Source organism: Dermacentor variabilis, chromosome 9 (assembly GCF_050947875.1).
Source record: "Dermacentor variabilis isolate Ectoservices chromosome 9, ASM5094787v1, whole genome shotgun sequence".
NCBI classification, from domain to species: Eukaryota; Metazoa; Arthropoda; class Arachnida; order Ixodida; family Ixodidae; genus Dermacentor; species Dermacentor variabilis.
In genome coordinates, this window is record NC_134576.1 from 107,675,955 (window position 1) to 107,691,285 (window position 15,331).

Consider the following 15,331-nt stretch of genomic DNA (forward strand, 5'->3'; position numbering starts at 1 on the left):
TGTCTCCGATATGTTAATAAAAACAAATCATGTGGGCCGAACCTGTTGATAGTGCAGAAAGGCTCCAAGCTCAATGGAACACACCCCTGTGGGCTTGGGGACTTGTAACGCGCCCTTGAACTACTCTTGTCATACGTGGGACCCAAAGAGGATCCAGGCACAAGGGTAAGAACAGATGTTTTTCAAAATATGTTTTACACATTGTTATTCAAAAAGGACTGCTCAAAAATTATCGGCGCCAACCGCGCAAACGTTATAGTGTCATTGCTTGCGCGTTCGTCTTTGTCGGTTTCTTCCACAGCTGGCTCCCATTGTGCAATTACCTATTAGCATAAGCAGTGGCTCAAGCGTGGTCGCCTTCAACAGCTGGTTCCGTTGCCGCTCATAATTCCAGCACGGAATTTCACTTCTGTCGTCGTAATGGGGAGGCCGCGTTTACGGGGGTACGAGTCATTCTTACTTGACGGACACATCTGAGAGGAAGGTTTAGCTCGGGCCCAACTCCTCATTTTATATACCAACATTAGAAGCTTCCTGCCAAAGCTCGACTCTGTTTCTAACCTTATTTCCACCACAGATAGCAACGTTCTTATTCTAACTGAAACTTGGCTAAACACAACCATTGACAACACCGAAATCCAGATAGCCTTAACAAATTTCGATATATTCCGTTGCGATCGTGATGTGAGGCGAGGAGGAGGAGTGTTAATAGCCACTAACCGCAACCTTCATTGTTTCAAAATTGATATCTCCTCTCCATTGGAAATACTGTTTGTGTGCACTAAAAATTCTTACCCACCCTTAATATTCGGATCTTGCTACCGTCCTCCTGATGCCGATTCAAGCTTTGTTGCATGCTTCCATGAGGCACTTTGCTCACTGGCACATTCTTTTCCTAACGCCTCAATCATTCTGTTCGGCGATTTCAACTTTCCAACATGGTATGGTCTGACATAGCACAAACATTATCGAAGCGCAATGCAGAAAGTGAATTTCTTGACACGTGTCTTACGTTTGGCTTATATCTCTACGGCGTGGTACTCGCGAGAAGAAAATTGTGTCACGCTATCGAAAATATTTATGGCTTATCAATAGCTTCCGCAGGCAGTTACACGTGAAAAGCCATACCCGCTCCATATCTGCAATTAAAGCGGTATGAACGCTATTGAAATTCCACGTTGGCGTAGAGGCTTTTGTTGTCAATGAAGCCGTTCAGCTCGATGTCCGTCCAAGTCACTTTCTCCGTACAGCTGCCCGTGTTGAGGGCAGCTGTACTCACTGGCTTCTTGACCACACCGTGGTCTTTCATGCACATTGCCAGCCTGACGTCTCTTTTCTCAAACCTGGGGTGAGTGAGGATCACCGTCACTTTCTTCGTGAAAGGCCACTCCAAAAGGCTGTCCCACACACCGCCGCAAAGGCACAGCACGAACCACAGCTGCACGTCACCTCTCTGGTCTTTGGCAAGCTTGCATTCAAGCTTGAAGCTATAGCCGGCGAGAACGCAAACCTCGGTTGGGATCACAACCTCATAGGCAGCGCTCTTGGCGGCGTCGTGCTTGGCAGGCACGTCTACGAACGTGCGCAGAATGACGAAAGCACCGGGCCTGCAGGCAGCGCGGAACGGTCCGGGGGAGATCGGCACTTCCTTCGGGACTTGAGGCGTCCAGCATTCTGTGGCGGTGCTGGCTCTTTCGTGCACAAATAGCACATCGCGCTCGAGGCTTACCACGCGTTCAAGCAGGCAGTTGGCGTCGTTGACGACCCCGTGCCTGTCGAATTGCTCTCCCGCTCCCCGAAGTCGCAGCCTTTCTAGGTTCGCCTTGATTTCGCCAAGTCCATCAACGATACTTTCGACGTCCTCCTTGCTGACCGCTTGAGGTGCAACCATTCCTCCTGTACACTCTTGGTAGTGACAGGCCGCGACGTTGCGAACCAGCGTCTGGCCGCAGCTGGCGCACTTCACCTCATCACGGGCGCATTGCGTCAAGTGATGTTTCAGCTCTGACAGCTTTCCGACGAAACCGCAGTTGCCGTCGCCGATGATGCAACTAACTAGGAGCTGCTCCAGGTCGGACTGCCTGAAGTTCAGCGAAACGGCGTCCGTCTCCGCGCAAACCCGGCCGTCGAAGGGACACTTCACTTCCCTGAGGGTCCGGGCCTTGCAGATGCGGCACAAGACATGACCACAGGGCAGCAGCAGAGATTGGGAAGGCACGAGGCCGCATGAGCCGCAGACACGAGTCGCTGGCAGCGGGTCGACGAAAGCGACGCGTCGACGTTCCAGGAAGCCGTCGAATCCCGTCAGCACGTGGCCCGTGGAAGGCATCTTCGGCTTCGTAACCACGGCGGTTTAGTCGCGTACTGTCCCGTGTGTGCAGTCCGGACCGGGTCAATACGGCACTTGGGGCTGAATTCCTCGACGGTGGCGTGCTGCGCACTGCGCCTTGTAAACAAAAGCTGCGATTGCCGCTTGTCGCCGCCGCGCTTATCAGCTGTTGCGAAGGTACGAAACAATGGAATTGACGGGGGGGGGGGGGGACTGCTGGGAGGCTGAAGCCTGTTTCACATGCTGCGACTGCAACGACGAAAATCGGTGCTGTCGCCCGCGTCGCAATGTGATTTTTAGAGGGCTCATTTCACATGATTGCGATTTCAACAATGCGACTGGTGCGACGCCCAGGGTTGCTTGCTGCCAGATTTCGTGGCACACGCTTCATAGTTACTTTATTGTAGTGAATAAAATGTTTACACTCCAATATTATTAACTTATCTTGATTAGAAGCAAATAATATGTACGTTTACTAATTTAAAACCGTTAGTTAAGATTTGTCTTGGAGTGCGCGACGGCGGTTTCTGTAGTTCAGTGCGACATCGCGCACGTAAACAGCTGTTTGCAGGTGGTTCAGCGATTCTTTATTCTATGGTTCAGCGCTGTGTGTTGTCTTATCTACCTTCTATGACCGTTTCGTTTTGCCTGCGCTAAAACAATGTACAAGATGGCATATCGACAAGTTCATATAGCTGCCCTCACCGTATTTGCAGTATTCGGAATTCGGCTGTCACGATGTTGTGTCAGCCCAACAAGATCCTCGCGCTACCCGTGCTAGGCGTCAGCTTCTGGAGAAATGATGCGTGTGTATTGCCCGTCATTGCACATATGTGTGGCCTGCTCCTAGCCATATTCTTAAGCCAAACGCATCAAGAAGCACCAACCCGAACGCCCGCGTGTGCCCCTGAACGAAGCCTCAAACGACCTGTGTGAATACGACGTGGAATGAAAATTGCGTTGTGAAATTCAACCTTAGCGCTAGCCTGGTTCGTCCATCGCCGTGCTTGCGCTGCGAATATATATATGGGAGCCCTCTATAAATATTTCTAGAGGCGCAAAAGCCGACGCATCAAATGTTTCGAGCAGTTACCGTCACTTTTGTAGAAACCGGTACGTTGTAACATAGCATTCTAAAAGACACGCTTCTCGTCCACTTTGTTGTCCCGTGTCTCGCGCTGGTAGTATACTCGGAACTTCTAACAAGAAGACCATATCAGTACGCGTTATTCATAATGCAGGATCGTAGGCCCACGGCAGGCGCACTTGCCGTAGAATTTTTCAGCTTTCTGCTCAGCCTCGCACGCCTCTCACGGTTAGCCTGTTCTGTGGAAATAAATATTATTATTATATTATTAATGTTATTAGATATTATAGTTTCTTCACTGTAATTTATAGCAATCTTCCAGATTTCTTGAGGTTGTCATGCATTTTACCCGTATTAGATCAACATTGTTACGACATGCTTATGGGAGTCATTTCAAACTAGATTGCTCAGCCAGAGAAAGTACAAATGCAAGCCTCAATGTTTGTTCCAATTTGGTATTCCTAAACAGAATATATTGGCAGAATCTTGTGTCTGCTTGCATTTCCTGCAATTCAATGTTCAGAGCTGGAAAAACTGATTCCTTTTCTTGCTGTCGAAAGGCTGCTTCAAGGTCGATAGCAAGCTATAATTATTCATTTCGAAAGTGTTAAGCAATGACTATATGTCTAAGCTTATCAATGCGTTCTTGTTCCACGAACACAATCAAGTTTTCTCTCTCCGCCTCATTGACAGCCATGGAATGAAACCAGTGAACACACAGAGCTCTCCGTTCTTGTCTGTTGTCAATCTGTTGCACTTTAGTTAATAATGAATACACACAAACTCATCTAGCTTTCAGTTATTATGTCGGGCTTATAAGCCCGCTTGTGTCCTGGAATATCTGCACGGCTATGTATCCTGTAATTTAATTTCTGACCATGTGCTTGCAAGTCGCGTGTCAATCTCCTGATTTTCCTGACAATCTTGTGTGATGTGCAGGCCCAAATAGTTTCTGGTGAATCCATGCAGGGTGTTGTGCAGGGTGTAATCTGCACTACAAGTGCTGCTTTGATATCTTTCAGTTCAGCTTTTCTAGGTGTAGGATGACCTGGAATGGTACTCACTTATATGGGGTTTAGCTTTATGTAGTTTCATACTACTGTTACACTGCTATTGCCATGCCATATGTGCCTTATGTTTGCTTGCAGCTTCATGATTAACAACCTCCTCTGTGTGTTTGGCAGTTGCATATAGTCTCCTGGCCTAATTGTTTGCCCCCATATTCCAGGGTATGAGCCTGTTGTGCTTCAAGTTCAGGCACTCCCGAGGTTGTGTTTCTGAAGGGAGGGGTAGTCGTCTTTGCATCTCATATGCTAGCTGGCGTAGTATCTTGGGACGAGGTTCTGAGCTCTTGAGACAAAGAATTTGTGCTGCAGGCTGCAACTCTACTGCCTAGGTGCTTGTTCGTTAGCTCTTTCTCATAGAGGTCTTCAAGCATGGTAAAGTTGGAAAGACCTCTTATTATTACCCGATGCCTGTATTCGATGAGTTGTCTTTTTTGTGTGCTGCTGGTAATTCATACCGTACCATACCTTGGACACAAGCACAGCATCTGCGATTTTCTATAGTATCCACTTGTCCACCCCCATTATTTCGAGATTATTCTTTTCACCAGGTGTGGAAGTTGCGTCCAGGCATTGCATAATTATTTCACCCACGTGCTGGCTCTGCCGTCATGGGCTTACACTAGCGCAGGATTTGTGGATGTTGACTTGTGGGCATACTTGTCCAGCTATGTGGATCACAATGTGCAATCTGGGGTAGTTCTTGATTCTAGTCTTTCTTTTTTTTCCGACGTTGATATGAGCTGACTTATCAGAAAGCGAGAGGCCAGACTGGCCAAGAAAGTCTGCAGTGTTGTCGAGGGCTTGTTGCATCATTCTTGATTTCTGTGATTTCTGAGACTGTAATACACCATAGACTGTAGTGTTTCTTGTAGTATGCCCGTGTTGTTGGTGTGTGTGGGCCAAATGTACCTCCAAATCTCACCTGGAATTTTCTGCCTTTCAGAAAGTTACTGTTTAAGTGCTCTACCAGAAATGTTTTTGCTCATCGTTCCTCTTATTAGAGCAGCATGATGTACTGCTGTTAAAAGCCTCTTCACTCTCTTCATTCTTTCATAAGCGGTATTACACAATGTCCTGCAATAAATTTTCTGCTGCTTATGGCCCACTCATATCTGCCAGAAGGGACAACTCTTGAAAAAGGTTTTCTTTGTGCCATGTGTGCGACGTGTGAGCATTCATGCCTTGACATTTATACATCTGTAGAACCAGCTTCCTGACAGAGTACTTGCTATACCTGATCATGCTTATTTGTGCAGTGCTGTTGAACAATACATATTGATGCAATGAATATTTACACACTCGAATTATCACGAAACATGGTTGTTTTACAATTCTACCCTTTGCTTTCTATTGGTGTTATATTTTGCATAAGCATGCCCCCCTATGCAATAGTATTTTGAAGTGTAAGGGTTCAATAAAAGGTGATGAACTAAGTCTAAGTGCAAGAGCTTTTTTTATCACCTATGACTCCCATCGAAATGCGACTTCCATGGCTGGCAAAACAACCCCTCGCCTTGTGTTAGCAGCAGAATGCTATAGCCACAGTGGCAGGTGAACAAATTGAAGAACAATATTTCTGTCGATAATTTTTTTCTTGCCTGTATGTAAGTAAAGTTTGGAATAAGTTTGTCACTGCAAAAAAGCCCAGTTTGTGTTCTTTTATTGAATAAACCACATATTGTGTATAGTTGAAATGCAGAAATTTGTTCTAAAATCCTCGGGTGATATATGTTCTTGCAAGTAATATGGTATTTCATTAATAATAAAGATAGTAATCGCAGCGGATATCGTTATATGGTTTTACACACTAATATATATGATCACAAACTTATTAGAAACTTACTAGAAACATGTAAGGCATGAATGTTTCTGCACACTTGATCAGCCGTGAACGTGCAAGAACTGCTTGTACTGGCTGACTTCACTGCACAGTTTTGATTTACTTTTATTCAGCGTGTCGTTTTATACTGTTTTATCCCCACAAGAACAGGCCGTTTGTCTGCTTTTCGCATTGTTGCACGAGTTCTACATAATTGTGCAGGAGGGTACGTTGTCACTGTGCCATTATAGCAAGCAATTTACTTAATCTACTAGCTGTACAGTTAAGTACCTTGCAGAGCAAGTGTGCATACAGATGCAGTAAGGATACAAAGTCCGCAACATAGTCAATGTTTATTGGTTTCTGTGCAAGAAAAAAAAATTATCCAGAGAAGAGGTGCAACTTAAAGTGCATGTAATGTTTTATTCAAGCCACGGATTTAATGCTATCGTAGCAAATTCATTACGATAGCCTACACTTTCACTCCGTCAAATTTAATAAGAGGCAAGATAAGCTTTCAACATGCATCCGGAAATTCATGCTTGAAAACCGACAAGAAAATGCAACTGAACGGTACCGCGTTCAGAGCAACGTTGAAACATCGGGTACTTTGCTGTCTTGTCATTTGCCCTTGCCAAGTTTGAAATATTTGAAGCTGCTCCGTAAGCGCGATTTCTGCATGCTGCTCAGCAAAAGAAAATTGTGACGACCTCGTCGTCTGCTGGGGATCGAACACCTCCTAGCACTGACAACTCGCAAAGGCGTACGAAGCAAACGTGAAAATGCACTTCATTTGCTGTGTAGCGTGTCAACAAAGGCATAGAAATCGGAGAATGCAATCTGCGGTACAAGTTTTTTATTCTCCCTTCGCGTACGTACCGAATTCGACGATCCACGTCTCCGCGCATTGCACTTGTCGTGCGAGACGCCATTCTCCAAAACAAACCGGCCAAATAGCTCCGTTGACAGCTCTCCACGCAATTTCGACGGAAAATCGCAGCGATCGGTGCGACTGTGCGACCAACCCGTTGGTCGCAGCCGAAAATTGGGGGGTCGGCACTGCGACTGCGATTTTCATCGCAAACGACGGAAATCGCACTTCCGGTGCGACGAAAATCGCATCATGTGAAACAGGCTTCTCTCGGCAGATGATGCGGATCACTGGGGCGTAAATCAGCAGCTCGCGCGGCGCGCGGGCCTGCATGGGGCTCCTACTCAATAGAATCGCTAGTAAATCGTCCCGTATATGCCTGTGTACCGGTCTAATTGTCTGGCGAGCCTTTAGGAAGCAAGCTTACGTATGTTTTCCCAAATATCTAAGCTTAGTAGCGCTATCAAGACCTTATTGTGCTTCGCAACTAGTGAATGTTCACTGAAGACACAGCGTGTTTACTAGTGCTCAATTGTGGTACAAATGTAGAACCGTCCCACTATTGCAAAGTACCACGTTTTTGAAATGCTGCACATAAGGCGAGTAAGCACGGCTTGCCAATTGCAGCGATCTTCGTGGTTAGCATGCATGCCGAGCCTGCACATTGCTACTGACCGCACAAGTTACTTTTAATATTCGCCGTTTTAATCTAGAATATATAGCAAGTTACTTTATTCTAACATTTGATTTACGCCGAGTAGTGTCCACCTAGTCTGTTGAATCCTAACATCGCACGTTGGGGCGAAAATTCAAGAAACACAAATGCAAGCGTGTACACACATTTCTCATCTGGACATACGAGTATATTAACGCAATTGCATTAAGGGTCACGTGTCGCTGAAAATACCGCGTCGGCGTCCCGCATCCCGCGTCGAGCGTCGACCATCATTTAGCGGAAAATCATTCCGAACTATGCATACCCATCCACGCAGGCCCTTCGTATAGCGCAAAGACGTTACTAAACTAACCGAATTTCTCAAAGTAAAATGCGTCAGAAAAATCGCAAAGCCCGACTTACGCACACCTACAGACATGGTAGCGTCGGATTGTAATTTAAATATACGAGAGAACGTAATTCTGTTATGCGGCAACTCACACGCAAATCCCTTTGCCAGCGTTTGTACCATTCGTGAAGGGGCGCACCCGGTTCCTTACAACATCATCCAGATGGCGCTCGCCTTTGCGCATCTGCGGCCCGCTCAAGAGGCCGCGTTTCTACCAGAAAGCTCGCATTCGTGCATAGCTTGCGTTGCCAGTGTTTCCCTGTAAACGTTACGGTTGCATGAGCTGCAATTGCCAGGAAACGCGAGAAGCAGTCAGGGATCTTTAAATGCTATCGCGCACGAACTCATAAAGGCGAAGCTTAAGCGTGCTCTAAATTATTAATGTATGAATGATACACGCGACAGTTAGAATACTGTGATAACCTTTGGTAGTGACCAAACGAAGTATGCAGAGACTCCAGTGGAGTTGTCTAAGTATGCGTAAGCATGCTCCCGAATTTAAGTGGGCCCACATCGACATTTCACGTTGGACCACTCCCAAAGTTAATTGGCCCACCCTTAAATTTAAGTTGTCCCACTATCAAACATCAAGTTGCGCTTCCATCAAATTTCAAGTTGGCTGAACCCCAAATTTAGGTGAATTGGCCCACCTTAAATTTCAAGTCGGCCCACCCCCAAATGTAAGTATGCCCACCCCTACTATAAGCTTCCCCGTGCATTTTCTTTCGAGACCTAGTAACCCTAAGGGCATTATCGCTGATCAATTTTCTTTTACAGCGGAGCTGTGAACAATTGAATTGAATTAAGGGGTTTTACGTGCCAAAACCACTTTCTGATTATGAGGCACGCCGTAGTGGAGGACTCCGGAAATTTCGACCACCTGGAGTTGTTTAACCTGCACCTAAATCTAAGTACACGGTGTTGCGTTTCGCCTGCGACACGTGGTTTTGCCGGCGCGACTGCGGCGGGGCGGCGGACATTTTGGCCCGATCGTCGTCGCCGCAACACTCATCGCCAGGTGTTTCCAGGCGCGACTGAGGCGATGCCAAAGCAGGGATCTCATTCCAGTTATTGGGCCCGAAACAGGCGATGCCAAAGCAGGGATCTCGTTCCAGTCATTGTGCCCGAAACAGGCGATGCCAAAGCAGGGATCTCATTCCAGTTATTGGGCCCGAAACAGGCGATGCCAAAGCAGGGATCTCGTTCCAGTCATTATGCCCGAAACAGGCGATGCCAAAGCAGGGACCATCTTCTCGTTACAGTCATTGTGTCCGACCGGCAGCGCCACGACAGGGTGCTACGAGATCGTGCTCGACATGGTGCTACGGCATCGCTACGACAGTGTGCGTCACCATTAGCCCATTGTACATTCACGTGCTCGTCTTTTGAGGGGTTCCTTCTTGCCCTCAACTGCGAGAGTATAAAAACAGCTGCCCCCGGACGCCAAAAGGAGGGCTCCGATTTCTTCTGTTGAGTGAAGTGCTCTCCCGTCTCTCTACTACGGTCAAACCTGACCGCCAACTCTTTGCGATGTTAAAATAAACAAGTTGTTTCGTTGTTACCAGTCGACTCATGCTTTGCCGGGACCTTCGGATGCTTCCAGTTGTACCCCAGGCCGCCAGGCCAACGCTACCCTTGGGGCTTGCGACCCAGGTACAACCACGGGCGTCAGCGCCGAGTTCCCAACAGATCGCTCCAGTGTCGCGATCCAAACATCTGGTTGGCAGCGGTGAGATCGCCTACGACTTCAAACAACGGTCTGCCAGCGGCGAGATCGCGACAACGGAGGCCAGCAGCAAAGAGATGCAGTTGACAGTATGCTGAGCAGCTCAACGACGATCCGGGAGCAGTGCAACGAGCCCTGTGTGACGACTGGTTGCCTGCAGCGGAACGACTGCGCGGAATTCCTGCCTGCGAGGTTTGGTGAGTGCGGGACTTTCTTCTTCTGAGCTTTGCCAGGCTTTTGTTAGTGTCAGAAACAGAGCTGGTAATTGTGGTTGTCGTTGCTGCCGGGTTAGTTTGCGGCAAGACAATAGTAAGCAGTAGAGAAAGCAGCATTCAGAGCAGCCATGGATTTGAAGTCGTTGCGCAAACCGAAATTGTTGGAGCTTGCAAGAGAGTTGGGTCTGGATGTCTCGGACAAACTCAGAAAACCAGAACTGCTAAAGGCTATTCTTGAGTTAGAGGCTGAGGATGACGAGCTGTCGGAATGCCTTGAGACTATTGAAGAGAGGGAGGCTGCAAAAGAAAAAGAAGAGCGTGAACGTAAAGAACAGAAAGAGCGAGAGCAACAAGAGCGTGACCGTCAACACGCTTTGGAAATGAAGCGTCTTGAGGTAGAAATGGAACGCGCTCGTAATGGAAGTCAGGCACACGGTGCAGGAGAACGCGTATTGTTCAAAATGACTGACCTGATGCGGCCGTTTAAGCTTGGAGAGGACATTGGTTTGTTCCTGGTTAACTTTGAGCGAACGTGCGAGAAGCAGGGGTTCTCTCGGGAAACGTGGCCACAGCGCTTGCTCACTTTGTTACCCGGCGAGGCGGCCGACGTAGTCGCTCGCTTGGATAGAGAGGAGGCAGAGGATTTCGACACAGTGAAATCGAGTCTTCTAAAAAAGTACCGGCTGTCTGCGGAGGCGTTCCGTCGGAAGTTTCGGGAAAATGAGAAAGGCAGAAGTGAGTCATATACAGAGTTTGCGTATAGGCTTATGTCGAACATGCAGGAGTGGCTCAAAGAAGAGAAAGCGTTTGGTGACCACGATAAAGTTCTGCAGTGCTTCGGGCTAGAACAGTTTTATAGTCGGTTACCGGAGAACGTGCGATACTGGGTCTTGGATAGGCCAGACGTGAGTACGGTGGCTAGAGCCGCTGAGCTAGCCGAGGAGTTTGTGACGCGTCGAGCTCGCGGAGCTAAGGACGGTCAAAAGGGTGAATTTGGCTCCAAGTCTGAGAGGCCAAGGTTCACGCCCATGAGATTTAAGGGGGACACGCGTAGTGAGGATGCGAGTGAAAGCAATCCGACCAAACGTAAAGAGACGGCAGCCGAAGCCGAACGCAGAAAGCGGTTCGAGATGAGGCGAGCGGGCGTTTGTTATACGTGCCAGAAGCCGGGTCACTTTTCGGCGCAGTGTCCGGAAACAACACCAAAAGTTGTGTTTTTTTCAATAGGCAGCACGGACGAGAACATGAAGCTTCTCGAGCCTTACATGCGAGACCTCCTCGTGAACGGGAAAGAGTGCCGAGTGCTTCGCGATTCCGCAGCTACGATGGATGTAGTTCACCCATCTTACGTAGAACCCCATATGTTCACGGGCGAGTGCGCATGGATCAAGCAAGCCGTGGAAGCTCATAGCGTGTGTCTGCCGGTAGCAAAAGTGCTTATTGAAGGACCTTTCGGAGCGCTTGAGACGGAGGCCGCAGTGTCATCTATGCTGCCACCCCAGTACCCGTACCTATTTTCAAACAGGTCCGATCACCTCCTGCGCGAGAAGGGGCTTTTGTTTGGTGAAGCTAGTGTTCAGGCCTTAACCAGATCGAAGGTTCGGGAGCTCGCTGCAAAGGCGGTAGTTGCGGGGCCGACGTTATCAAACAACGAAAAAGGGTCAGAGGCGCAGCAAGCTGATATTCAGAGCACGCCCGAACTGAATAGACTTGAGTCTGTAACGTTAAAGGCGCCAGATACTGGAGAGGAAACGCCCGACGCGGGAAAGTTAGAAGAGCTATCTACTGATTTGCTCATCGCGCCTACGTCAGACGGACTTGATAGGTTGCTAAAAGTCAGCCGGTCGGCTTTGATAGCCGAGCAAAAAAAGGATGGCAGCCTGGAAAACGTGCGCTGCAATGTCAAAGAAGGTATCGCCAGGAAAACTGCGCGTTTTGTGGAAAGAGGTGGAGTCCTGTACCGGAAGTATCTAGACCGCCGAGGAGTGGAGTTCGATCAGCTGGTCGTGCCTCAATGCTATCGTCAGGATCTGTTGCGCTTGTCACATGGGGGTTCGTGGTCCGGACACCTAGGAGTTAAGAAAACTAAGGACCGTCTCTTGCAAGAGTACTATTGGCCAGGGTGTTTTCGGGACGCAGACCATTTCGTGAGGACATGTGACACTTGTCAGCGGGTGGGCAAACCAGGGGACAAATCGAGGGCGCCGTTGAAATTGGTACCTATCATTACGGAGCCTTTTAGACGGCTCGTTATTGATACTGTGGGACCTCTGCCGGTAACAGCCACGGGGTACAGACACATTTTGACTGTGATCTGCCCAGCGACAAAGTTCCCTGAAGCAGTGCCGCTTAAAGAACTCAGCTCAGTTGAGATAGTCAATGCACTACTGTCCATATTTGCGCGAGTTGGTTTTCCTGCGGAAATCCAATCAGATCAGGGCACAGTGTTTACTAGCGCTTTGACGACAACTTTTCTCGAAAGGTGTGGGGTAAAGCTGTTACACAGCTCAGTGTACCACCCACAGTCGAATTCCGTTGAGAAGCTCCACTCCGTCATGAAGCGCGTGTTGAGAGCGTTGTGTTTTGAACATCGAACTGACTGGGAGCTGTGTCTGCCTGGGGTGATGTTTGCTTTAAGGACCGCGCCGCATGCGGCTACGGGGTTTTCGCCAGCTGAACTGGTGTACGGTCGCTCGCTTCGATCTCCGCTTCGCATGCTTCGAGAATCATGGGAAGGTAGGGGCGACGACCCAGTCGTGGTGGAGTACGTACTTAAGCTCCTCGAACGCTTAAGAAGGGCACAGGAGTTGTCAGGTGAAGCAATGACAAAGGCCCAGCAGAGGGCCAAGGTTTATTATGATCGGACAGCCAGGGCCCGTCGTTTTGAGGTTGGCGATGAGGTCATGATATTGCGCACATCGCTAAACAACAAACTAGACGTGCAGTGGGAGGGCCCAGCACGAATTGTTCAGAAACTGTCGGACGTTAACTACGTGGTAAGTCTGCCAGGAAAGCGGAAAGCACAGCAAGTTTACCACTGTAATCTGCTCAAACCTTATAGACAAAGGGAAGCAGTGGTGTGCATGATGGTAAACGTTCCTGAAGAGCTTCCAGTCGAGCTTCCGGGACTAGGCTCAGTGACGAACAGGGAAGACACCGGTCAAGTCATTAGTGACCTTATCAGTAAAGCACCGCTGTCGCCCGAGCAGAAAACCGAACTACACCAGCTATTACAAGAGTTTCAAGGTCTGTTCTCTGAGAGGCCTGGTAGGACTTCTGTACTTACTCATGATATAGAACTTACCTCCACAGAGCCAGTACGATCCAAGGCGTATCGGGTGTCACCCCGCCAGAGCGATATTATGGAGGCTGAGGTAAAGAAAATGCTACGGCTCGGTGTTATTGAGGCAGGTGAGAGTGATTATACCTCCCCTTTGATTTTAGTTGAGGTACCGGGCAAGGAACCTCGTCCTTGCGTCGACTACCGCAGGCTTAATTCCATCACTAAGGATCAAATTTATCCGATCCCTAACATCGAGGAGCGCCTTGAGAAAGTTAGTAGCGCTCAGTTTATTTCCACCCTAGATCTTGTCAGGGGTTATTGGCAGGTTCCACTTACAGAAGAGGCTAGTAGGTATGCGGCGTTCATTTCACCAATGGGAACATTCCGTCCTAAAGTGTTGAGTTTTGGTTTGAAGAACGCGCCATACTGTTTTTCAAGTCTCATGGATAAAGTGTTGCGGGGACAGCAAGAATTCGCTTTACCGTATCTAGACGACGTAGCGATATTCTCCGCATCCTGGTCTGAGCATATGGCACACTTGCGGGCAGTGCTAACCCGCCTGCGCGAAGCGGGCTTGACAGTCAAGGCTCCTAAGTGCCAGTTAGCACAGGCCGAGGTTGTCTACCTCGGTCACATGATTGGTCAGGGTCGTCGCCGCCCCTCTGAAATAAAAGTGGCCGCTGTGCGAGACTTTCCGCAACCGCGCACCAAGACCGATATTCGGTCGTTCTTGGGTGTCGCCGGCTACTATCAGAGGTACATCCCTAGGTACTCTGATATCGCGGCTCCCCTGACGGATGCTCTAAGAAAAACAGAGCCTCAAACAGTCGTCTGGGACGAGACAAAGGAAAGAGCTTTTAGCGCCCTAAAGAGTGCCCTAACAAGCCAGCCTGTGCTACGATCGCCAGACTATACAAAAGGGTTCATTGTTCAGTGCGATGCTAGTGAGCGAGGCATGGGCGTTGTACTGTGCCAACGGGAAAATGGAGAAGTAGAACACCCCGTCCTGTATGCTAGTCGTAAGCTGACCAGTCGTGAGCAGGCGTATAGCGCCACCGAGAAAGAGTGTGCGTGTCTCGTGTGGGCCGTTCAGAAATTGTCATGCTATCTAGCCGGCTCGAGGTTTATCATTGAGACGGATCACTGCCCTCTCCAATGGCTGCAGACCATCTCTCCCAAAAATGGCCGCCTCCTGCGCTGGAGCCTCGCTTTACAACAATATTCCTTTGAGGTGCGTTACAAAAAGGGGAGTCTCAACGGTAACGCCGATGGCTTAAGTCGAAGCCCCTAACGTAGGAATCAGCCTCAAAATTGTTTGTTACTGATGTTTTTCTTCCTGAGGCAGGATTTTTTTTAACATATTGCTTTTGTTTAGTGTTTCAAAGTGATGATATGCTTTCTAGTGCAATTTTTCAATTTGTGGACGCGTTCTGAGTGATGCTAGACTACTGTAAGGAACTAGGCAGTGGTATAAAAAGGGGAAAGAGCCTGGCAGGGCTTAGTGAGGGTTGTGCCGTGCTTGCTGACTGAGCGGTTGAGTTTTCAGCGTAGTTCTAACGCTTGCCGGGAACGAGAACAAAAATGTGAACTCTCCCGAAGTCACTTTGCAGTGTCCCGTGCGAACCTGAACGAGAGAACGAGGCCTTCTCTGTGCGCTGCGCTCAAGAAACGTCAAGGGACGCCCGACTTCGGTTATGAGCATCATCGAGCGACATCCCTCCGGACAGCGGATGCAGTCCCCTGTCCATCGGGATCTCCTTCCCCCGGCGGGGCGGTCTGTTGCGTTTCGCCTGCGACACGTGGTTTTGCCGGCGCGACTGCGGCGGGGCGGCGGACATTTTGGCCCGATCGTCGTCGCCGCAACACTCAT

General features: G+C 48.8%; 1 protein-coding gene across 1 annotated transcript; it reads right to left on the reverse strand.

Moving 5' to 3' along the window:
* Nucleotides 1–1,162: 1,162 nt before the first annotated feature.
* LOC142558487 (uncharacterized) lies at nt 1,163–2,329 on the reverse strand. Its single transcript, XM_075670618.1, has one exon. The coding sequence runs from the start codon at nt 2,327–2,329 to the stop codon at nt 1,163–1,165; it is 1,167 nt and encodes a 388-aa protein (XP_075526733.1).
* Between the last annotated feature and the right edge of the window lie 13,002 nt (nt 2,330–15,331).

What these genes read in the sequence shown, in the direction of transcription:
- LOC142558487 (XM_075670618.1), bottom strand. Translation starts at nt 2,329, where the DNA reads ATGCCTTCCACGGGCCACGTGCTGACGGGATTCGACGGCTTCCTGGAA.